At 39.0% G+C, this 26,299-nt stretch overlaps 1 protein-coding gene across 9 annotated transcripts in view; it reads right to left on the bottom strand.

The window, feature by feature from the left end:
* RGS6 (regulator of G protein signaling 6) overlaps positions 1-26,299 on the bottom strand; it is a 464,907-nt gene that overhangs the window by 433,163 nt on the left and 5,445 nt on the right. For all 9 annotated transcript variants that reach the window (XM_074327257.1, XM_019733355.2, XM_074327258.1 and 6 more), the window contains exon 2: positions 6,783-6,886. In XM_074327257.1, coding sequence (XP_074183358.1) covers positions 6,783-6,866 — 84 coding nt within the window. In that variant the 5' untranslated portion in view covers positions 6,867-6,886. The remainder of the gene's footprint in view (positions 1-6,782; positions 6,887-26,299) is intronic.

Here is a 26,299-nt window from a genome sequence, read left to right on the forward strand (position 1 = left end):
TAGGTAATAAAAGCCCTAAATGTTAGAACTGAAAGCACTTCTGAGACCGCCCTGCCCAGCTAATCCCTCACTTCACAAATGTCAGAACTAGACTTAACAAAACATAGAAACAACTTGTCCATGGCCAAAAGTGAACTAGTGGTACAGCCACAAAAAATACCCAGATATCTTTGTCCAGTTACACACTTTTTCCATGACACTCTTGATTTATCTACATACAAGGAGGAGAGGTGCAGGCAATTCAGTTCTGCAGTTAGTATTTGGTACAAAACTGTATTTGTCCCAGGAGACCTTTAACAGCTCCCAGGTATAAACCTAATAAAAAGACCCCCCCTCATTCCTCCTCATCACCCTCAAATCCTTCCTACATCTTATTAGTCACCAAATTCTGTTGATTCTACCTCCTAACCATCTCTCAAATATATCCCTTCATCTACATTACCACTGCCACTGATTTGGACATCTTTTTTCCTTCATCCAAATTCCTGTGAAATTACTGACCTATCCTTCTGCCGACAATCCTACCATTTTTCTTGCATCTTCCCGCCACAGCCCATTGTCCACCTTGAATTTATGATTTCCCTGCTTCAGATCCTTTCGTGGAGAATTTCCTTATGAAGAAAAACAGGATCTCAATGGTTTCCCTTTGCTTTTGGGATAATACCTGCATGAGTCGGGGCCTTATCCGTAAACAGACAGCACACATAATATAGGACAATTCAAGGAAGGGTTATTTCAATAAGGACCAAGTACAAAAGTCCTTTAATCTAAAGGGTATAGGGGAACTATAAGGGAGCACTCAGGAAGCTCTGACTTGGCAAAGTAGAACTGTGTGGTACATGGTTCTAAAATGGCCCACAGTGATCTCTACACCCTGTACTTATGCCCTGGCATAAACCCCTCACCTAGTGGTGGCCCTACTGACGTGCTCCTAACAAAAGGGATGGGATGCTATGTCCAAGATTAGGTTATACAAGAGTGAGACTCCCACTACCAATCCCCACTCCCTCTGCCTCCTCCCCCTCGTTCATTCTGATGAAACAAGCTGCCACATTATGAGGTGCCCTAGGGAGAGGCACATGTGGCAAGAGACAGCCAGTGTGGAAATGGGGCCATTATTCCAACAGCACTCTAGGAACTGAATCCAGCCAACCATCACAGGAGAGTGCTTGGAAGTGGACCTTCTCCCAGTCTTCAGATGAATCTGCAGTCCAGCCCACATCATGCCCGTGGCCGTGTGGGAGCCCCTGTGCCAGCCGGCCCACCAGGCCTGCACTAGGATTACTGACCCATGGAAACGGACATGATAAATGCTGTGCTTAAGCCATTGCGTTTTGGAGTAAATTGTTACATAGCGATAGATTATTAAATACAAACTGGAACCACCCCAAGGCTCAAAAGGGGAGGAAAAGGGGTGCCAGGATTCAGAACAGGAGAGCAGTCTGCCTTGAGAGGAGCAACAACCTTCTGTCAAGGGAGAGCAAGTTCAAGACCTTACGGAGAGGGAGCCAGGATAAGAAATCCCCTGGCTTTGCTCTTCTTCCTCCCTCCCATCTCTCCCTAGGCTTCTATTGACCAAATTCAATTAAAAAGCCTGAAACTGGAAACCAGAGGTCACAGGAGCCCTGTAGATGTGGTCCACATGGCTCAACTTTCTGGATCAGACGGCAGCATGTAGAAGGGCTGAGGATGGGTGTGGAGGGGCAAAGGGAAGACACCTGCACAACATCTAAACTCTTTGCATGATGTGTAAGGATTGTCATGATCTGGCCCTAATCTACCCATCCAGCTTGATTTCTCAACCCTTCATCATAGAAACCTAGCTCCACGAAAACAGCCACTTGAAATTTCCAGAACTCGGTATACAACATCACAACTCTGTCCCTTTACATGCGCTGGTGCTTCTACCTCCTTTTTCTTCCCTTCTCTACGAGGTTCATTCTAATCATATTTCAAGAATTAAAGCAGGTGCCAAATCCTCTGGATGTCTTCTATGACATCCTCACCCTCTCTCCTTATATGGACTTCATGACCCTCCTATCCTCCCAGAACCCTCAACTTGCCTCTACGTGTACTGCTATTGTCTATTTACCCATCTCTGCCCCACTGGCCTATGCATTCATTCAGAGAACAGCCCTCATCTTGCATTCCTAGCACCTACTGTGTTTCCCCGAAAATAAGACCTAGCCGGACAATCAGCTCTAATGTGTCTTTTGGAGCAAAATTAATATAACACCCTGTATTGTATTGTATTATATTATATTATATTATATTATATTATATTATATTATATTATATTATACCCAGTCTTATAGTAAAATAAGACAGGGTCTTATATTAATTTTTGCTCCAAAAGACACATTAGAGCTGACTGTCTGGCTAGGTCTTATTTTCAGGGAAATACGGTAGAAGACAAAATAAGAAACAGAGCCAAGAAGATAAGTGTGGGAGCTAGGACCAGATATCCAGAGCTCTCAGCTCCCTGTCTGGCATCTTCCATCACTCTATATAGCTTCCTGACCAAAGCCTGGATCACGTTAAGCTAAAATTTTCTCTGTCCACATACCATCCAATAGCCCAGAGTTCTACCAGATCAAATTACCAGTCTACTTGGAAATTTGTCAAGAGACATTATTAACACTGTTAGGGAACCAAACTAAATCAGAAAGAAACCTACTCTTACTCAAAAGAATTTCTAGTTATAAAAGAAAGGAAACATTTCAGGAAATCTTTGCCCAGTAAACAAAAGCAACAGCTCGTAGAATGCAACTTTAACATTACAACTGTTCAAAGTTAACCTGTCAAGTTTCCAAGAATAAGCATGAAAACCAAAGATTTGCTGCATAGTATGTTCATTTATTTAATTTCATCAGTGTCTATTGAGCCCCAACAATATGGTAATGGTCATTTGTGTTTGACAACATGGTGGTAGAAACGGCAGCAATGAGGGCAGTCACGCTACCTGGACATAATGGTGGCTTCAGTGGGAAACCACTGGACAACGTTAAGAAAGTTACTCATCCTCTCCATACTTTAGTTTTCTCACCTATAAAATGAGGGCATTGACTAGAAAATCTCTAAGATGAAGCTGTTGAAAAACCCCTAATTCTAACTCCATGACAAGAGCCTGGTTCTTCTACATCTTGGGAGATCTACAAATAGTTATGAAATCAAACCCCACTTCAAAGCATCAACTTCCCCATCTCTTTGCAACGCATAGTCCTCCTAGATATTGTAAAAGATACTAAATAAGCACACTTTGAATTTCACTGGGTATCAGGTTCTCCTGAGGACATTTTAAAATGCAGATTCCTGGGACCCAGCTCCGATCTATTAAATGAAAATACCTTTGGTGTGGGGGAGAATCCTGTGAGGTTCAGCAGTTTGTATAAAGCACCCCTAAATGATCTGATATACAGCCAGGTTCAAATCCCATCACTACATTGAGCAATGCAATGACCCAGAATCTTCTGGATCCAGGAATATAAAAACAATTAACAGGTCTGGGTGACTTAATGAATAATTAAACTTTTCTTTTAAATAGATTTTTAATGGGACCAATACATTTTTTAGACACACTTCCAATCCAAAATGTGAATATGAAGGATGAAAAACTAAATTAGAAAGTCTGTTCAAGTCAATAAATAAATCATGCCTTGGGAAAGTACAACTTCTCACAGTTAATGACATAGAAAACATAAAAAGAAAATGAAGAGTATTCTGAAACGCGTGAGCTTAGGCAACGCACCCATCATTAGTCATATGTTAGAAGGTTACCATCCCAAATGGCATTTAAAAGTCACAACAACACCATGGACATAATCAGCCCGCTTATTACTCGGAAGTTTACCCAAAAGCTCCATTTCTCTAGATTTGGCTTTTTAAATGTCAGCATCTGAATCAACATAACATAGTCCAAGCAAAAATTTCACACTGGAAATGTTGGACAAGAGAAAGAAACAACAAACAAGAGAAGGAAAACAAAAATGAAAGCACTATTTGCACAGTTTTTTTAACGTAAGTTTTTGTTGTAGATCTCTAAGAAAAGATTTGGTTTTATAGCTACAGCCTTGAATAAATCATCACACAGGAGGATTTCCATAGAAAATGTTTTGAATTGACCTCGGTTTCAAGATTAAGTTTTTAGCTATACCTTGAGGATAGAATACTGCAGTGGGAAAGTCTTGGCCAGAGTGCACAGCCTGTCGACAGCACTGAGAGTAGAGAATTTGGTGAATATCCTATGTTTCAAACACAATCATGGCTTAAGTTAATCAAAAGAACTAGGTTTTAATGATTCCAGCTCCGGAAACCATACTGAGCACTAAGTATGCCCTATTTCTTTCCAATAGATTGAACAGATCCAATGTCTCTTTTGTAGCAATTAACTAACAAAGCAAATAACATGAACCTATACATACCCCCCACGCAAATTAGTCATGAGGAAGCAAGATAAATTTTCAATATAGAAACCAAATGACTAGTGGCTATTTCTCTAAAGAACTACAGCAATTGACAACTTTGTTTCTAAATTAAACCAAAAAAGAGTCCCCTGCTACTGCCTAAAAAGTAAAAAATAAGTTTCCACCAACCTGTGGGAAGTTTACCCTTCAACATAACACCAAACATTCTAGTGGAAAGGTATTTGGATTGCCTATTTATATTTCCTATTAACTTTTAATAATCCATTGATTAGCAATCTCTGAATAATATAAAATATTTGTATTTTTTATACTTTATACTTTAGTCAATTTTATTAACAACATCAACATTTATACATTTTATAGTTTATTTCCTCTCCAAGTGTCACTTCTCTAAAAGACTTAAAGAAAAAAGAAAAAGAAGCATTCACTTTGGACCACCTCCAGGCCAAGCAAGATGTAATACGCCTTATTTACTTTATCTAAATGCATCTTCACAATAACCCTACAAGGTACAACTCTTCTTCCAACCTTATTGTTTCTTTTTATAAATGGAGAAACTGAGGCTGACAGAAGTTAAATAACTGATTCAAGGTGACAACCCTAAGAAGTGGCAGAGTTGCAACTTTAACCCAGGTCTGACTCCAAACCCCATCCATGCTCCTATACTTTGACACAGGGTCTCTCAGTTTGGGGTAGGTTAAGAAGGCACTGATGAATTAAATGTCTTTCTGTTAGTCTGTATGCCTCACTAGTTGGTTAGTCCCATTAATCTATTTTCTTCACTACAACTTAACAAGCATCTTTCTTAGAGATGGGTTATCTAAGCATTCTCTTGGAAAGCAAAGGATTAAGGAATTTGATACTGAAAGCAAGAAGTTTTCAGTAGTTTGAGTTCTATTTTTTTTACAAGGAAAAGAGAAAAATGCACCATACTGATCATCCAGGAATATCAAATTCAACACTGCCCGTATGATTAACACAGACCGAACACAAAGTCTTCATGAATACACAGAACCCAGCAGACAACTCAAATACGTATTTAGTGAAATAAATGAACATTAACTCATTTTTCCTTATTAATATAGTTAGGCTAAATTTTCACAAACATGCAAACATTAAAAAGGCATATAATAAGAGGCAAATTCAACATGTGCACAAATTAAAACTTATGTGCCATATTTCTTTTCCTTTAAAATGTATTCTTCTTTCAAATGTCCCTATTTGAGTTACTAGTGTCAACGTCTTTATGGAACCCAAGGTCAAAACCCAGTCATTTTTTATTCTCTATTCACCTCTGAGTTCTGTGCTCATTCAGTTTTGAAGTAATTTTTAATTCAGACTCTTTAACCCCTCAGCTCAGTCCTGCTTGGTTCTGAAGGGCATGTCCCCTTCTAGATTAGCGTACTCCTTACATTTCTCACAGATACGGAAATATCCACCATTCAAGCCTGCAATCTACCCTGATAACAATGCATTTGGCGCACTGAGGCAAGACTCACAATCCCAAAGAGAGGCTGATTTTACAACTCCCAGCACAAAAGTTTTTTCCATGATTGGATTGCCTATGATTCCACATTCTAAAATCTGGCACCATCCAGCCTCTCTTTCCCAAAATCGTACAACCTCCATTTACTTCATTCAATTCATCCTATGCCCAAGGTAACTGGTTCTGGTTGCCATTCACTTTCCCCAGCTCTTTACCTCTGTGGCACACATCTCACAACCTGGAATGTTCTTCTTTCCACATAAGCAATCCTACCCATCCTTTAAAATTGAGTTCAAAGACCACTCTTCCATAAGCCCATCCCGGACCTCTGAGGCTGGAAGTAACTGCCCCCTCCTCTGATTATTAAAAAGGCATACAATCAGAGGCAAATTCAATGTGTGCACATGTTTAAGAACATTCTACTTGCACTTCTCTTTTGGAAATGAACACTTAAACTCTATTACAGTTCTTTATTCATATCTTAAGTCTCTTACCAACTGTAAATATCTAATACAACCATACCTCTGTATCTCCCACAGTATCTAGACCAGATACGGTACATACTATAAGGGTTCACAGAACAGTTGATGAGTAAATGTTACACTAAGGCCTGTATGCCAAAGGAGAGTATGCCTCTATCTGTATTGCTTAGGCAATCTTTGGGATTAAAGAAAACTAAATCACGTAATATTTTTCAAGTGTTCAACAGGAAGTATGACAAAACCTAACTTCCTTGAATTTTAGAATTAGAGAATATGAGAAGAAAACGATATTCATTTATCAGTCAAGGCAGTTTAGGCAGAAAACATTTGTCGAGCTGACAACCATCAATCAACCCAACACAGAACACAGCATTTAACCAGATGCCTTACTTTGCGGTAGACTATCATATTCGGAGAGCTCTCCTCTGGGTCAGCGATCCCCACTGCTCTTTGATCCCCGGATCCCTGTGCCATCCTGGATGTCTTCACTCACACTGCAAAAATAAATGAATAGGCCATTAACACATGAAAGAATTATACAAAGAAAACTTTGCAAGGCAAAGAACTAAGTATTTCTGGCAGGTGGCAGGAAAACAAAACATGATGTAATTTCTTATTTTTCCTCATTAATTTAAGAATTACTTTAAGAATTTTTTAAAAATTAGGGATGATTGTGGTCTTCTTATCTGCATACATCCTTCTAATCCCATAGCAACATGTTCTTTATTTTCAGCCCAGAATCATGCACCCCTGGGGTAATCATAAGCCAGTCTTAAATAATGCCCTGAAGACAAATGAAACCACTCATTTTGATGTTGATTTTCTTACCAAAATTCACTTTCTGATTAATCCTATGCATTAAAGTATGAATATTTTATCAGGGAAATGCAAATCAAAACCACAAGGAAATACCAATTCGTATCCACTGGGAAGGTTATAATAATAAAAACAAAAGCCAAATAACAAGCATTGAAAAGGATGTGGAGAAATTGGATCCCTTGTACATCATTGGTAGAAAATGGAAAACAGTTTGGTGGTTCCTCAAAAAGTTAAACATAGAATTACCACATAACCTGACAATTCCATTCCAAAGAACTGAAAATAGGTATTCAAACAAATACTTGAGCACAAAGGTTCATAGCAGTACTAATAAGAATCAACAAAATATGGAATTAATTCAATGTCCATCAACAGATGAAAGGATAAATAAAATATGGTCTATCTCTATAATGAAATATAATTCAGCCATAAAAGTAATAAAGAACTGACACATGCTGTGACATAGATTAACCTAGAAAATACCATGCTACATGAAAGAAGCTACACGCTAAATGTCATCACAATGGGCTGAATGATTATGTCCTCTCAAAATCCACAGGTTGAAAACCCAACGTCTAATGTAATGGTATTAGGAGGTAGATCCTTAGGGAACTGGTTAGTGTCCATATAAAAGATATTCTAGAGAGCTCCCTTCGACAGTGAGAAGAAAGCCATCCATGAACCAGGAAGCAGGCACTCACCAGACACCAAATCTGCCCAAGTCTTGATCTTGGACTTCCGAGCCTCTAGAGCTGTGAGAAATAAATCTCTGTTATTTATAAGCTATCCAGTCTATGGTATTCTATTCTGCAGCCCACATGGACTAAGGGAATCACATATTGTACAATTCCATTGACATGAAAATTCTAGAATAGGGAACTCTAGAGACAGAAAGGAGACTGGTCGTCACCAGCAGCTGGGGAGAGGAGGCATTAGGGTGACTGCTTCATGGGGAGGGGGTCTCCTGTGGGGATGACAAAAACATTTTTCAACAAGATAGAAGTGACGGCTGCAGAACACTGTGAACGTACTAAATGCCTCTGAAATATATGATCTAACAATAAAATGGTTAATTTTAGAAGCAGTTATGAATAGAGGAGATGGGCTAATGATATAAGCAGACAGACGGAAGAAAGGCCATTACAATTTAAAATGAAAGCTCATGCATTTGTGAGTTTCCTCAATTAAGGAAAATGAATATTTTTAATTTGACCTTTTAAAAAGCCTGAAAAGAGCAGTGAGACAATGACAGCGTATGGAATTTTGGAGTAAAGAAGCAAGTTCAATTCTTGGTATGACACTGTATTTGCTGGGTGACCTCGAGCCAGTTAAATAACCTGTTGAGTTCCCTTTGTTAATTTCCTTTTAAAATGTACATGTTGAATACCTAGAACCATCCATGCCAAGGCACCTTCCTCTATATTGCTCTCATCAGTAAAATGAGAGTTCCACTAAGTATTCCAGGTAAGGGTCAAATAAACTGAGTGTAAAAGTATCGTATAAAGCCATAAAAGTCCTATACAAATGTTATCATTAATCTAAGAGCCTGCCTGGGTTGTTTGCACAAAATTCAGAGGTTTTTCATCAAAGAAACTTTTATAAATACCATATTTGACAGAAAAGGCCATTACAATTTAAAATAAAAAAGACTCAGGAAATGTTTTATTATAAAATAAGTGGGTACCAAAGGTCAGTCCATAAAAACAGATTTGGGCAGAAAATAGGGAAGAGACGGGAATTTATAACTGATGCTAAGAATTTAATTGCTCAAAATATCCCATTTGAATAATGTTGTTGGCTTTCTTCATTATTTATGAATTAGGATGCATTTCAAAAGCTAGATTACATGACGAGATAAAGAGCATCATTCTATTATCTCTATTCACTGCAATATCAGTATTTCTATGAATATAGTACTACATGGAAATACTGATTAAGATTCTAATCAGTGGCTTTTAAAGTTAAATGAACAACACAGTTTCATTGTCAAACAACTATTTATTTGCCTACAACTTTGCCGTAATATAGAATATGACAGAGCATGAAAAGCAAAAATTGAGTCCATTTATGTATGCTCATTTATCTATGTAACAGAGTCATTTGGGTTCCTATTGCTTTATTTTAAAACAAACACTTTCACTTTAATGAGCGTATTATCTTCCACCTAGAAAACTGTGTTATAACAGCAAGGTTGGACATGACCTAGAAACAATCGTGTCAGCCCTCCCTGTGCCTTTCCCTGGCCCCTCCCCAACAGAAACGTTTCTGTGTTAAACCAGGCTGATGTCCCAGGATCTGGTCTTTACACTGCCTAAGTGAAGGCAGACATTCTCTTATGTGAGGGATTTTAGGGAGTCGAGTACATACTAGAAAAGCTCCTATTTTTGGTTCTTCCATCAACTCATTTTGAAACTCACATAAGTCATTTACCTTTTCTGTGTCTAGAAAGAATCATTTCTAAAATAGTGATAAAACCACTTTCTAGGCCCTATGTCAACAGATGTTAACAAGAACTGGATGTGAAACCTACATAGGTAAGGATGTTTCAAGTAAATTCATTGGCTATAAGGCTGGGGTTCGTGAACTTTAAAAAATAGACTTTCATTCATTATAATATAGTATAAAATATTTATTTTTAAATGAAGTACAATAGAAATAGGAGTATTTTAAAGTTAGTGGTAAAGAAAAAAACCTTCTGCATGTTATTTACATATAGTACATGTATATACACAGTATATAATTCAGGGACTTTGATCTTGATATCTGAAGAATGTGAATGTTTTTCTGAAAACACACAACTGCATTTCAATTGAATGAAAACATGTTAGTAATATTCTTTTCCTACAATGGCTTACAGCTAACAAAAGAGGAAAATTGAAAATATGTTAAGACCATGCATTCCATCAGCTCCAAGGAGAGACCAGACAGCTTCCTGGTTACAAGCTGGCCTCTGTCATCAGAGTGAGGTAGGGCAGAATCCAGACTCCCCCACTTACTAGCTGTGTGGTCTGGGACAACTTACTTCAGCTCTTTGTGCTTGTTTCTTTATCGGTCACAAACCATAGTCCGAGCAAACAGGAAGCTTTCTGAACTGGGAAGCCTGGTTCCCCGATCTGATCTGCAACTAACTAGCTGTTGGGACCAGGTCAAGCCACAGTTTCTCTGGACCCCAACTGGACTTTAGTATACAACTCAGCATCCTTAGTGATCCCTCCAGCTCTGACCTAGAATTCAGAACCAATTTCTAACTTTCCTTCAAAGACTCGCCAGAATGTCCCATGCCACCTCTCTTCCATCATCACTGCCTATATCCTAGCCCAATTCCTCTATTCATTACAGTGCTCGAGCTGTATTTCTCAAAGAAGCACAGAACTGGTAGGGTTACGCATTTCCTTCTTCCCAGACATAGTGTCCCTTCCCTTGCGGCAGTTCCTGTAATACCACCACCCACCACTAGGTGCCATAGGATTCAACATTTATTCTGGGAGTAAACACATTGACCATCCTTTCACAAAGCTTCATGCTAAGCCCTGGAGATATAAAGATACGTCAGACACCGATGCTCTCATTTAAGCGTTCAGAGTCCAGGAGTGTCCACAAAAGCAAGACATGGTAATGTGTGGGTGTCCAGTTATGACAACACAAAGCAGGAGGAGGTGGCAACTGAGATCAAAACAGAAGGATGAACAGGAGTCTGGGACAGGCCGGTGGAGCCCTTCGAGCCTAGATGACAACACAGGCTTGGACAGCTGAAGCCCCAAAAGTGTAGACACTCAAGACAAAAAAAACATGAAGATGATCTGATCTCAAGGAGATTAAATGTGAGAATAGCCAAATGTGGAGAGTGAAAGAACAGGGATTCACACCTATCTGGATTAATATAACTTGGTTTACTTGTTTATCAGGAGTCTCCTCTATGAGAAATCCAGTTCTTCCTGGACAGAGACTTTGTCAGTTGGGTTCATCCTCTATCCACGGCACCTAGAACAGGGCCTGGCACATAGTAGGTACTCAAATATATTTTAATGAATGACAGAACTGATAAGATTCCACCAAAACACAGTATACCCTTTCTGGAACATTCATCTAGTTAACAAGCCATTAAAACTGCCCAGCAAAGAAAGGTCTTTATCAACAAAGACCTACGCATGAAATGACACATGAGGATTTTCCCTAGCGTTTATATGGGCCCGCCCTGAATTCCGGAATCCATTTGAGGAATCCATAAGTAACTTAGGTAAGAAGGAAGACGTGGGAGGGTGGGAAGTATAGAGAGGAGACACCCTATGAATAACAGAACAATTGAGCATCTATGACTCAATCTCTGATTAGTAAATCTTTTGAAAATTGGGACGGCAATTTACTCTGAACTTACACTGCTTTTGTAGCTTGCAGTTACAACAAATGCCAGCTGTTTTCCTTTGTAATGCCAACCACTCTGGAGCAAGAAAAGCCTGGGGTCCAGCAGTTAACAATGCTGAACAGAGCAGGCAGGAAAAATCCAATATGTGGAAAATGAAGGGGCTTTGAAGTCAGATGGGGAATCGCATCTCAGGTCTGGCCACACTAAGATTATTGTGTGGCCTTTGGCAATTGACTCTCCTACCCTCAATTTCCAGCTCTTCACCAGGAAGATGACAACCCTCTACTTTGCAGGGTTGCTTTTGAAGAGGGAATCAAATAAGTCATGCAAATTTCCTGGCACAGAATGAATGTAGCAACTGATCAGCAGTCTTGTTCACCAGTGTCTGGCCAAGTGAAATTCCGCTCACCCCAGATTCACTGGAGAAGCCTCTCCCAGCCCCGCCGGTGTTCTGACTTGGTGCATCTCAGAATGGAGGTCGCCAGCTGTTCACCCACTCCTCACGTGACCATGATGCCCACTAAGAAGCCGACCACTCCCATCACACTGCAACACCACGGACGTCGTCCCATGCAGCTAAAAGCCATAAGACGTCGTGCTGCCACTCAGTGCCCAGCTCTCAAAACCCTATTCAGGGAAGTGTCTTGTTGGAGAGGTAATCAAATGCGGACTGTAATATAGTCTAAATATTTATGCTGCCAAATAAGAATTTCTGTTGATGTCATAGCCTCTCCACCATAATATGTCAAGTTCACGGTGTTTGCCTCAGCCCATTAAAACCCAATGGATTTTTTTCTGACATCAGCAATGTTAAGCACTTCCGAAAAAAATTTACAAGATGTTTGCTAGCTCAGTAGTACAAGCTTGTTTATATAGTTCTAGTCTGACTGAGTGGGCAGGAATCTCAAGGGGGAAGAAGGAAGAAAACAGCTATAAAGAACAAATAACTCTTTCTATCATAGCAGTCTGCCAACTTGACGTTTCCTATATATTCAAAGTTCAGATGTTCAATGACAAATTGAGTGTCTGTTTCAGGTAATACACCGAAGATTTTAAAGCAAGGTAACAGAGCTCAACCCCCAGCGGCCAATTTGGGGCACCCAGTGCTTTCCTTGGATATAATTATTTGATCATTTCAGGATTGCAGTTAGGATTCAGTGGTTCCCAAAAGTTGATTCAAGAACCTGAACTAGACTACCGGCCTCAGTGTCAGCTGGGGGAAATTCTAAAGATACAGGTTCCTGGTTCCCATGCTCCAGAAAGTCTCATCCGGTTGGCTGAGGGTGGTCCCTGGAGATTTGGAATGTAAACATTCCCCGTGATTTGGAAGCACAGGCAAGTTTGGGAACCACTGACCTAGATTCCATGGAGCCTGCCTTCTTCTCTTCACCTGATCCCTCCATCCTTTCCCATGTTGACTACTGTTGGGCAGCCATGCTGAGGTGGGGCTCCTCTAACTTCCCTTGTATTTAGGCAAAAACTCGCTGTCACAGACAAAGCAAGTGTCATAGGGTCAAACAACTGGCTCTCAATCCTGGCCATGCTACTTAAGTTCTGTGTGACTATGAGCAACTTACTGCAATGCTAATTTAGCCTCTCTGAGACTTGGTTTCCTCATCTAAAAAATGGAACAAACGCTAACCACGCTGTCTGGGTGCTTCTTAGCCTTCCTTGCCTGCTCATCAGAATAAGTGCTTCACAGCAACTGTAACAAGTGGATGTTACTGTTCACACTCTACAGGTGAGAAAGTTGAGCTCCAGACACAGGTCACTTGCCCAAAGCAGCACAGCTTGTCAGCCAAGAAACTAAAATTCAAATGCAGGGCTGATTCTGATGCCCACAGACTTTCCAACGTGTTGGTCTCCAGTGAAATTACCTACATAACGTATTTGAAACAAAATTGTATAAATACACAAAATTTAAGTACACACCTAAATATAAAATACTTAGTATCTATATATACTAACGTACTTAGTAGTAGGCACTACTGGTACACAGTTAAACTGGTACACAGTAGGTCCTCAACTATTTTGCGGTCCCTTCCTACTTTCTACCGCATCAGTGAAGTTGACTTCCCCATACCACTCCTATCTTAAGACATACGTATAAATAAATACAACCCTCTCTGGGTTGCTACAGCTGCCTGACAGCCTAAACAAATTAACCTACCAAAGGAATTTATGAAGAAAAATACTTTGCATTCCCTATATTAAACAGTATCCTAAAAATTAAGCTGGGAGGGAGAAGTAAAAAGTTCTTCACATAACAGAATGTGCTTGGCTGTGTGATAAGCCTCCCAGTCCTGTTAATACAATCGCTTCATGAAACTCAGGTCCTCCCAGGCAGCTTCTCTTACCAGAGCTCTCTGAACTTCACACTGGTCTGGACACCCCCAGACACTATTGACTCCCCACCAACTCTTCTTGCCTTTTGAACTCTTCTTTTGTAAACAGTTTGCCCATTATGTCCTTCTACCTCCTCTCTGAGCTTTGCCCTGTGGGACCTTAATGGAAACCTGGCTTCCACCAAGGATATTCCTCCATAGCCCCCTGGTCCTCACCCCATATATATCTCAAGACTAGGAAATGAGGGAAGCATCCTCCTGGCTGTCCATTGCTGCTTCAAATGATTTCCCTCTAATCTTCCTACCCAGATCCCTGTTGTTGGGACACTCAGAGCACTTGGTTATGCCACTTTCTACGTATCCTCACTGCTGTATCCCACCTCCCTCCTGCTTATGAGGTCTGACAATTAAGTTCGTGAACTTGCCACCACACACTTATATTGGCAGCACTGTACAAACAGCTCAGTAAGGTTTCATAATCTTGATATATCAGTGTCTCAGCTGTGTTCATGTCGACCTGTGGTGGTGTCTTGGTGAGTGGCGTTCATTATTGTTGTTGCGTGTTTTTGTATGCCATCACAAGAATACCTGAGCTTGAATTAGAGCAAACAACAAACATTAAATTTCTTGTTAAACGTGGCAAGAATGGAAGTGAAATCAGGGACATGTCAGTATAAGTTTATGGGGATAGTGCCATGAAGAAAATAGCAGTGTACAAAAGGATTAAACATTTTTCTTAGGAAAGAGAACACATCACTGATGAAGAGAGGTCAGGGCAGACAGTAACAAGCAGAACTGATGAAAACATTGCAAAAATTCATCGAATTGTGTATCAAAATCATCGACTGACTGTGAGAAGCATAGCAGACCAATTAAACATTGACAGAGAAACAGTCAGGAAAATCTTAACTGAACATCGTGGCATGAGAAAGGTATGTGCGAAAATGGTCCTGAAGGAGCTCACCAATGACCAAAAGCAAAAGACAGTAGAAGTTTGCCAAGACCTTTTGGAGAGGCAGGACGATGTTTTGGGCCATATTATCACTGGTGATGAAACATGGGTGTACCAATGCGGCCCTGAAACAAAGCATCAAAGTGTACAGTGGAAGTAAGCCAATTCTCCACAACCAAAAATATTTTGTCAGTCCAAATCAAGAATCAAAACGATGTTGCTAAACTTTTTTTATATCAGAGGGATTATTCATTATGAATTTGTACCATCTGGACAAACAGTTAACAAAGTTTACTATTTGGAAGTGCTGAAAAGCGTGCACAAAAAAATTTAGACGAAAATGACCTGAACTTTTTGCCAACAATTCATGGCTTTTGCATCACGACAATGCACCAGCTCACATGGCACTGTCGGTGAGGGAGTTTTTAGCCAGGAAACAAATAACTGTATTGGAACACCCTCCCTACTCACCTGATCTGGCCCCCAATGACTTCTTTCTTTACCCTAAGATAAAGGAAATATTGAAAGGGAGACATTTTGATGACATTCAGGACATCAAGGGTAATACGACGACAGCTCTGATGGCCATTCCAGAAAAAGAGTTCCGAAATTGCTTTGAAGGGTGGACTAGGCACTGGCATTGGTGCATAGCTTCCCAAGGGGAGTACTTCGAAGGTGACCATAGTGATATTCAGCAATGAGGTATGTAGCACTTTTTGTAGGATGAGGTTGTGAACTTAATTGTCATACCTCGAATGCCCTTTCATTTCCTGAATATTCGAGCTCCAGTTCTCAGAGGTTTCTCCATCCCTTAGTCAACCTCAGTGACTCTAACATCAAAATAAAAAAGCTATCTAAAAAATTGGTTTCTCTGTTCTTTTATTTCCTCACCTGAACCCTTTTCCTCCATCCCTCTGCCCAAGCCATGGTCTCATGGGCCCCAAGCTGCACCTCATTATCATCAGTACCTGTGCCAACTCAAATCCCCCACTCTGTCCTCCTTCCTTCTTTCCAGCTCATTTATTCTACATTCACTGCAAACATTCTTCAAACTTATTTAGATGTTCAATGTCTTTCTTTTTTCTTTCTTTCTCTCTTTCTTAGTTTCAGGTGTACATTCAATCTATCTCAACCTATAACATCTTTAGGTTTTTTCTTCTCTCACTGGCTCCATCACTCATATAATCACTCAATCACTGCCTTGTAAATATCCTGACCTCCCCTTTCTGTGTCATATTTCCTGGAAAAACTCCAACACTGAGAGAACCTGAATATCTACCATACAATATCCACACAATATCGAAATATCCAATCTCATATACAAGCAAGTGAACACTTTGGCAATGGTGGGGCGGGGTGGGTGGGGTGAAGAAATCACACAAACAGGCTGACTAATGAGTTAGTGAATACTGCCCAAGTCTAACATGTTTTCCCACCAAGTTAGGTTTCTTCTTTTCTGAACTGGCTATCTCATATCTTCTCCTTGTTCAAACTTTACACACAGTCTCAATTGATGGGCTCACTTTAAACTCCAATGAAGACATGGAAGCCAGCAGCAGGCAAGTCTCTCATCTTGGGTCACCCTCACCTAAACCACCATGTTCTCGATCTCCTCTCCTACTGCAATAGAAGAAGTGTTGCCGAATTTACTAAAGAAAAGTTGCTCCATTTTTGCTCTTAATTGGCAGGTTATAGAATATTTCTCCTCACTTACACCCTACTACCACACTAACAGGGCTCTAGTATAATAACAGTGAATTACAGCAAAAAGACCTCCAAAACACAACTCCCTGAGGAGTACTTAAGGAAACTTGAAGTCAACAGAGGAGACTAAAACAGGGGAATTGGAAGCTTCTGACATCTACAGCTACAGCAAACATTAAGAACAGCCCGACTGCTAGCCAAATTAAAGACAACCTCACACTAAAGGTCTAGTTACCTCAGCTTCTATTACCTGACACATCATGTTTGGCTTTAAACAAAAAATTACAAGGGGTGCTAAGACACAAGGAGAAAAACACACTCTGAAGATACAAGCAATCATCAGAACCAGACTCAGATGTGATACAGGTGTTGAAATTATCATAAAGGAAATTCAAAATAACTATGATTAAATATTTTATAGGTTCTAATGGAAAAAGTTGATGGTCATGAAAATAGAGAGACAGAAACTCTTTTAAAAAAGAAACTCCTTAAAAGGGGAAATGCTAGAAGTCAAAAACACTATAAGAAATTAAGAATGCCTTTAATGGACTCATTGGTAGACTCAAAATAGCCAAAGAAAGAATCAGTAAACTTGAGTGAAGGTCAGTAGAAACTTCCAAAACTGAAAGAGAGAAAGAGAAAGAGAAAGAGAGAGAGAGAGAGAGAGAGAAACAATTTTTTTAATGGAACAGAACATCCAAGAACTATGGTATAATATCAAAGGATGTAACATAAGTATGATTGGAATACTAAGAGGAAAAGAAAGAGAAGAGGGAAAAGAAATATTTGAAGGAATAATGACTGAGAGCTTTCCAAAGTTAATGACAGACACCAAACCACAGATCCAGGAAGATCAGAAAGCACCAAATGGTTAAAAAAAAAAACACTAGCCTATATCATATTCAAACTGCAGAAAATCAAAGAGAAAATCTTGAAAGAAATCAGAGGAAAAAACCTTACCTATAGAAGAAAAAGGATAACAATTACAGAGGGCTTCTCATCAGAAACCACACAAGCAAGATGGTGGTGTGAAATACTTAAAACGTTGAAAGAAAAAAACCCACCAGCCTAGAATTCTATATCTAGTGAAATTATCCTTCAAAGGTGAAAGGAAAACACTTTCTCAGACAAACAAAAACTGAACAAGTTCACTAGCAAACTTGCCCTACAAGAAATGGTAAAACAAGTTCTTCAGGTACAGGAAAATTATATACCTTGTTTCCCCGAAAATAAGACCTAGCCAGACAAGCAGCTCTAATATGTCTTTTGGAGCAAAAATTAATATAAGAGCAGGTCTAATATAATATAATATAATATAATATAATATAATATAATATAATATAATACCCAATCTTATTTTACTATAAGACTCAGTCTTATATAATGTAATATAAGATCGGGTCCTATATTAATTTTTGCTCCAAAAGACACATTAGAGCTGATTGTCCAGCTAGGTCTTATTTTAGGGGAAACACAGTAGGTCAGAAACTTGGGTTTACCAGATTAAAGAGCAAAAGAAATAAAGCGAAAATAAAATCTTTTATTTTCTTGTTCTTAATTGATATAAGAGAAAGAAATAAGAGTCTGTTGAACAATGTTCATGGGACAGAGAAAATAATTTTAAAAAGCCTAGAATATCAATGTCTAACATAGAGTTCTGGAATAGTCCTTGACCATCAGCTAGTTCAAACTAGGGCCTGTGGAACAAATCTACTAACTTGCTGCCTGTTTTTGTATGGTCTGTGAGCTAGGAATGGTTCTTATATTTTTAGATGGTTAAAGAAAGTTAAAAGAAGAATAATATTTTAATAACACATGAACATTGTATAAAAATGAAATTTCTGTGTCCATAAAGTTTTATAAATGCCCATTTGTTTACTTATTGTCTGCTTTTATGCTACAACAGAAGAGTTGAATAATTGCAAGAGAGACCATATAGCATACAAAGCTCGAAATCTTTACTATTTGATCCTTTATATACAAAATGTTGTGTTTGGGGTGGCTGGTTAGCTGAGTTGATGCTAACCGTGGTGCTGGTAGCACCAATGTCACTGATTCGATACCCACATGGGCCACTGTGAGCTGCACCCTCCTTATAAAAAAAAAAAAAAATGTTGTGTTCCTTGAACAAGCCCAATTACTTAATTTTTCAGAGGATGAAACTAAGGCCTGGAGAGATCAAGTTATATTCTAATGTCATCTTGCTAGTTAGTAATAGAGCCACATTAGAATTTGGGTCTTGAGATCTGAAATGCCTCTCCCGTCACGAGAGGACTTACATTTTATGAGTATGGGTTCTAAGATTATAGTGTCTAATACTACTGACTAATACTTCTGACTCTAGGGAGTGCAGAAGTAACATTTTATTATTCTCTTATTTCACACGAAAGATTACATGACTGCAAGAGAAGAAGTAGGAGTGACAGAGAAGCTTTGCCAATTTTTATACACAAAAAGGGGATGACTAAGAGAGAGAGAGGGGGGATGATGTGTTCCCAGGGGACCCGAGAAGAAAAGCACTCCTATTGGCTGTTTTTAAAAAAAGAATGTCAGTTTTAGTCCTTGGAATTTTGTTGTTTTCTTTTTCATTTTTTAAAGAACAGGTAAAATCAGTATCTTTTTTACACTAAAAGTAGGCATTTAAATATCGGGTGCATCTCTTCTGTGACTCCATAATGCACACACTTGGAACAGCAATAGTTTTTCCTTTTCTGGTGATAGGAAGACTTAACAAAAGAAATATCTATTCCTAAAGCTCATCAAGGAGAAACAATATATAATAGGTCAAAGATATAACAATTTAATAGGTTTCTGAGGGTTTGTTACAGTTTTACTCATACTATACAACTGGAAGACAAACATAGTATAATTAGAATGGACCACTTCCTACAATGAGGAACTACATTACGACAGAACAACCCTCGAGAACAACTGGAAAATCTGGATACAATTTTTTCAAAAGGAGAGCTCCCAAGGCAATGAGTACCTATGGGGCCAGATCCAAGAGAAAAGGGGGGAAAGGAGGCGAGCTGGACATTTCACATAACTATTGCTTTAAGCATTTGGTCAAATTCAACATCGATTCATGAAAATACTCTTAGAAAATTTTGAATATTAAAGGAACTTGTTTAATCTGATGAAGGATATTTGTAAAAGACAGCAATTATAATATTTAATAGTCACACTTTGAAATCTTTCTCACTTTTACTTTATGATTATGATTATGATGAGATTATGAATGAGACAAGGATGCCCACTAGGACCATTCCTATTCACCATTATATTAGAGATCTCAGCCAATGCAACCCGCAAGAAATAAAAAGTCACAATGACTGCAAAGGAAAAAGTAAAAAGTTTTGCTGGTAACTTGACTGTATACATGGAAAAACTATAATAATTTACAGAGAACTATTAGCATTAATAAGTGAATTTAGCAAACTCACCAGATATGACATCAATATATAAAAATCAATTGTATATATTCACAACCAACAACTAGAAAATGATGTTCTCAAAAGGTATAATTTAGGGCGCCCAGATGGCTCAGTTGGTTAGAGCGCGAGCTCTGAACAACAGGGTTGCCGGTTTGATTCCCACATGGGCCAGTGAGCTGCACCCTCCACAACTAGGTTGAAGGACAGCGACTTGGAGCTGATGGGCCCTGAAGAAACACACTGTGCCCCAATATTCCCCAATAATAAAAAAAAATTTTTTTAAGATATAATTTATAATATCATAAAATAACTTCAAATACTAGGAATATGTATAAAGAAAGATGTACATATGTTTACAACATAGAGAGATACAAAACAGTAGCAGAAATGAAAGATCTAAATAAATGAAGGGATATACTATATTAATGAATTTAAATAGTCAACATTCTAAAACTAATTTACTCCCAATTTGGGTTAGAGATTTAATATAGTCCCAATCAAAATCTCATCAAATGATGATTTTAAAATTCATATAGTATTGCAAATGGCTAAGAATAACCAAGCTATTCTTAAATAAGAACATAGCTGGAGGACATACACTCCTGGATATGAAGACTTATTATTAAGCTATATTAATTAAGACAGCGTGGTATCAGTATAAGAATAGGCAAATTGAACAATGAAAGGGGCTAGAAAGCAAAGAGAGACCCACGTATAAATGATCACCTGATTTATAACAATGGTGACATTTCGAAGCAGTGGAAGAGAGGAGATTTTTCAATAACTAGTGCTGAGTTAATTACATATGGAGAACAAAATAAATATGCATATCCTCCTCGTGCCATAGATAAAAATCAACCTCAGGTGGATTTTTTTTACCTAAAAAGGCAAAACAAGAGGGCTTCTAAAAATTGGGAGAATAGTTTTATGACCTTAGAGTAGGCAAAAATTTCTTGAGCAATCACAGAAAAAATAACCATGAAGGAAGAAAATGATAAATTGGATATTACATTAAAAGCACGATCTCCTAGTCATCAAAAGAGAGTCAAATGGCATGCCACAGAATAGGAAAAGATATTTTAAATACATACGGCTGGTAAAAATATTTGTATTAAAAAAAGAAAATTACAAATCAATAAGAAAAAAATGGACAATCCAGTTGAAAAATAGCCAATAAACTTGAATAGGGACTACTAAAGATTAAATAAAAGTGACAAAAAAAAAAACACCATATTAAAAAGGCACATCATTAGTCACTAGAGCAAATTGAAACCAGAAGAGACACCACTACACACCCACTATAATGGCTACAATTTAAAAGTTTGACAATCCCAAGTGTTGAGAAGTGTGTAGAGAAACTGAAACACTCATAAAATGATGATAGTATAAACTGATACAACCACTTAGAAAACCTTTTGTAAGAACCTCTAAAGTTGAACATATGCACCCCATGTCCCAGCAATCCAGTCTTAGGTATACACCAAACAGAAATGCATTCACATATGGACCAAAAAACACATACAAAAAGGTTTATAGCAGCATTATTCATAGTAGCCCTAAACTGGAAATGTCCCAAATGCCTGTCAACAGTAGATGAATGAACAGTTTATGAAACAATACAAAGTGGATTGCTATTCAGTAATAAAAATGAATAAACGTCTGCTATGCATCACAACATGGATGAATCCTCTCAATGTTCTGCATAAGAAGCCACAAAAAAAGAATATACCCATATAATTCTATATATATTTCAACATGAGACCATATCAGCTTAGTGGTTACCACTGGGGAAAAAGGGTGCGTAGTTCCTGGGTGCGTGAGGTAGTTTCTGGGGAAATATAATATTCTATCTCTTGATCTTGGGGAATAACATGGATGTATTTAGTGTTTCAAAATTCATTGAGCAATGATCCATGTACTTTTATGTAAATATGATATACAACAGAATTGTAAGTTTAAAAAAGAATAATGCAAATATTCTGGAAGAAGGATATAGCATCTCTGGTTCTCAAGACGGCACTTGAGCCATATTAGGTAGAGCAAGGCAAAACATGATGCAATTGCAGGCATATGGAGGCAAGGATGGTGCAGGAGCAATAGGTCGTGTCTGTCACCACTGTATACACTCACTCAATGCTTGTGCAGTCCATACAGACCAGCAGCAATAATTGCTGAATGAGCTGTCATAGAAGTGAAACAAAATTAGAACTATACCATTGAAGGAATGCCTCACATTACCCAAAAGCTTTATTTTGGATAATGAAAGTCTTCCAACTCTTATAAAATATCTCAGAACTCTCAGAGTGGTTGAATTACTCTGCATTGGTTCTTAATAACTTTCCACTGCTCAACAAATAAAACCCAAAGCCCTTTAGCCAGTTTAGAAGATTGGGGCAGTTCCTGTTTCCTGTTGCCCATTTTAGTTTTTGGCTCTCCGATTTCTTCTTCTGATAGGGAAGGATGGGCCTGTAAACTATCCTGACCAGAATATGCTGTATCACTGGACACATTCATTGGATTAAGGTAGCCTGTGACTCTAATCGGGACCAATCCAGGCCCTTCCCAGAGCCTGAGATAAGGGCGCTGGAAGAAAGAAGACCCCTTCCCTGTGAGGCGCTATGTTAAAGGGAAGTAAGGGAAAGGACAGTAAGGACCATCAACATTTTCCTTAGTGTCACAGAAAGGAAAGCCAAGACAATGAGATACCTAGTAAAAGTGGTGACAATATCACTTAAGTCCTGAATCTAGCCATGCCTGAATTCCTAGGTATATGAGTCAGATACATTCCTTTTTGTTTGAGTTGGTTTCAATTTTGCTTTAGTTCAGTTTTGTTTTTTTTGTCACCATTATCATCATCACCATCATCATGTATATGCGGCATTCAAGCCCCTCAATAGAATGGTCTAATTTGCATTTCTAGTCTTGTCTATCACTGTTCATCTTCATATAACTAACAGCATGAGCAGTCTCAACCACAGGAAACTTTCTCTCACCACCAATTCCCCATAAGTAAAGTTCAACTTAAACCAATCTACTTCCAAATATATTTTTGATAGCCAACTGGTCATTCCTGTTAAGGATAATTAGAAATTTTAAGAAACTGGGGATTAGAAACAGATTTTTTGAAGTGGGGGAAGGGGTTGTAAGGCAGATGGCAGGCAGGGAAAGTGGTTCTTGCAGAGAATCTTTTGAAAGCTAAAGAAAGCCAAAGAAATGAAAACCTGGAATTGACAGCATATGCTTTGGCATGAAGTTAAATATCCTATGCATTGGGGTGAGATATCTGAGAACTTCCTAATCAGTCATGCCAAGCAAGTTATATAAAGTTTATCCCAAGATTTATTCACGTTACCCTCTAGCCACAGAAGATCGGGCATCAAGGGTCAACCTCTCAGTCGGAAAGTCTAAAAGGCATTGCGCGTCTGGACACAGAGCCTCACACAATGGAGGAAATGCTCATTTGCATGGGAATTGTGCGTTGACTATAATATAGCAAAACCACTTACAAGCATTTCACTGCAGGTAAGTGATTTCCTGGAAAACAGTACGAAGTAACTAGACATTCATTGTGGCACATCCACTATTACCAACAAAAGATGAGGTAAATGTCATTTATAATCAACTTCGTTTTCCCGTTTTACTTTTGGTAAACGTAAATATTAAACAGTTTTGCTTGCAACATACATTTCGCCTATCCCTGTTTTTCCCTCAGTTTTAAGTTCATCAACAGACTTCTTCTGCCTGAAAGGTTTTTAAGGACCTGACTCTCAGTAGAGGAATATTAAAAATTATTTGCACATTTTGTCACCTCTAGCCTTTTACTTACAAGGAAATGCCTCAAGAACACTCTTGCCACCTCTGTCCCCTGCCCTCATTTCTGCAGGCCCCTAACTCATTGGCCCTCCAAGGTCCAACTCATCTACTCAACCTCTTCAATGAAATCTCTCAGAGGGAACTAACCCCTCCTTCATTCCACTTAGATGTGCCTGTATTACCATATTCTGTTTCTCCATCTTTTTCCCCCACAGGATGTTAAACTTCTGGAAAACAGCCATATCTGATAATCATCACCTAGAAGAGGGTCTTTAGTAGTGGGACTTCTACCAATGTGGACATATAGGCAAGGACCAGGGAAGAACATATAGGTGATTTAGATAAGAACCCCCCGCCCCACGCCCAGACAAGGAGTTGACTAAACCATAGATTTCCAGAACACTCTTTCAGTAACACCCTCAAAGCAATCATAATTTTGTAGCCCTCTTCTGCACCTGGGGAGATTGTAGATCAATAGTGTTCACCTACTTTGTCAAATGTCACATACCCCTGGCAATGGGCAGAAACCAGCAGCTAAGCCCCTAGACTACCTGTCATTAAAAATTAAAGTGCCCTCCCCCAACTCAAAAAAAGAAATCTAAAATATAATCAATAAATGCTTTCTCTGTGGATGAATCCTTTCTACTTTGACCAGCTACTGAATCAGTCTTTGTTTTAGAATGTATGGTCACCAGATCATATAATGGCATCTTCCTCCTTTGGTTTGGAATGTGACATAGTGGCACTTACATAGCAGCTGAAGAGAAACATACACTGGACATTTAAAAAAGTTATTGTCTTTCTTCTAGAGAGGTCACAGACAGAAAAAAACCCAGCCAGCTCAAACAAGTGTTGGGTTTGGATTGGGCAGTGTGAGCTACACACTTTTCTAATTGGAGTTAGTTGCGAATATTAAAAATGGACGGCAACAACAGGGCCCTCTGAGCAGCCACACCTTTGCTTTAACACAGTTCTCGCCTGTCCCTAATCTTCCTAATCCTGGGATTCAGTGCCACATGGCACTCATCATCACACGTGGGTGGCTGCTTTGCTTTTAGGGGGGAAAAAAAGGAAAGTGTTATTTGGTACCCATGTCTCTAACAAAAACGGGTGAGGGGGCCGCATGTTTCAAGAATAATGGGTTCGTACTCTGAAAGCAAACAATTGGTTTAACAACCGGTTATTATCATTACCTCTCACCTGAAAAGCTTGCTGTTATTCCTCTCTTCACCTAGGAAATGTGTACGTATTTCCCAAAGCCTGTCTCTTCCAGATCTGGTTATGCAATGCTCTCTCTGAACTGACCTGTACTTACTGTCTTCGTCATCTATTTGCTTCCTAATCTGACTTATAAAATTCCACACATTCTTTTTCTAAACCTTCACTGAACAACCTTGATTGTTAATTTTCTATTTATTTCAATCACGTCCAAAACAACTGAAATGATGATCTCAAGGGTCTCTGTCTATCCCCCATCTTCTGATACATCAGAGAGACGCAGGACTTTGGGGGTCAGATAAGAGCTGAGTTTAAGTGTTGGTTTCTCTACTTAATAACTATCTGACCTTGATCAAGTGGCTGAATCTCATTTTTACCTTTGGTTTCTTAATTGGTAAAATGGGAGTCATACCATCTAGTTCTTGATAAAAGGCTTTGATCTACAAAAAGCTTTACAACTGATTATTTTATCAAGATCAGTTCACTGCTATATGACAGATCTACAGCTTTGTAGGCTGGGCAAATTTTGTTTAGGAAACCCATTTTTTCTCAAGCATTTACTATATGTGTGGCTTTGTGCTGGGGCAGGATAATATGACTTAAAAAAAAAAAAAACACAGACCATCGCCCATTAGGAGAACAAAGAGTAATGTATAATTACAAAATAGGACTAGGGCCTCACTATATCTGAGGTGGATCTAGCCAAGCAAAGTCAAGCAAACAGTAAGAATGCCGGTTGTAACCATGTGACCCTTGCATCCACAACTGCACCAGTCCACGTACCTTCATGTGGAGCTACCCATGCACCTACAGCCACACCAGTGCACGCATCCACACCAGTGCACACATCCACACCAGTGCACGCATCCACACCAATACTAGTCCATTCTTCTTCCCATTTTCACCCACCCATAGCTGTCACTCTGAAAGTCAATAATTCAGCAAATGTTCAGCAAACTCCTACCATGGGCCAAGCACTATAAGAAATATTGAGGATACAAAGTAACACATGGCCTCGCTCCGGGTGTGGGTCAGTCTGGCACAAGAGATATTCATGTAGCAGCAGTCCCTGCTTCACTTCTCTTCCTGCTGGTGATTAATGGCCTTTGCACTTAAGGAAACAGATTCAGCTGTAGCTCCCAAAAGGAAGAACTTTCTTACACCACCCTCTCCACTCAGTGTCTGGCCCATTTGCTTCCCTGACCGCCTCAAATCCCAAGTTACAACTATGGAGCAAGATTCTCCAGGGACTAAATGCT

This window comes from Rhinolophus sinicus, linkage group LG03 (genome assembly GCF_036562045.2).
Source record: "Rhinolophus sinicus isolate RSC01 linkage group LG03, ASM3656204v1, whole genome shotgun sequence".
NCBI lineage: Eukaryota > Metazoa > Chordata > Mammalia > Chiroptera > Rhinolophidae > Rhinolophus > Rhinolophus sinicus.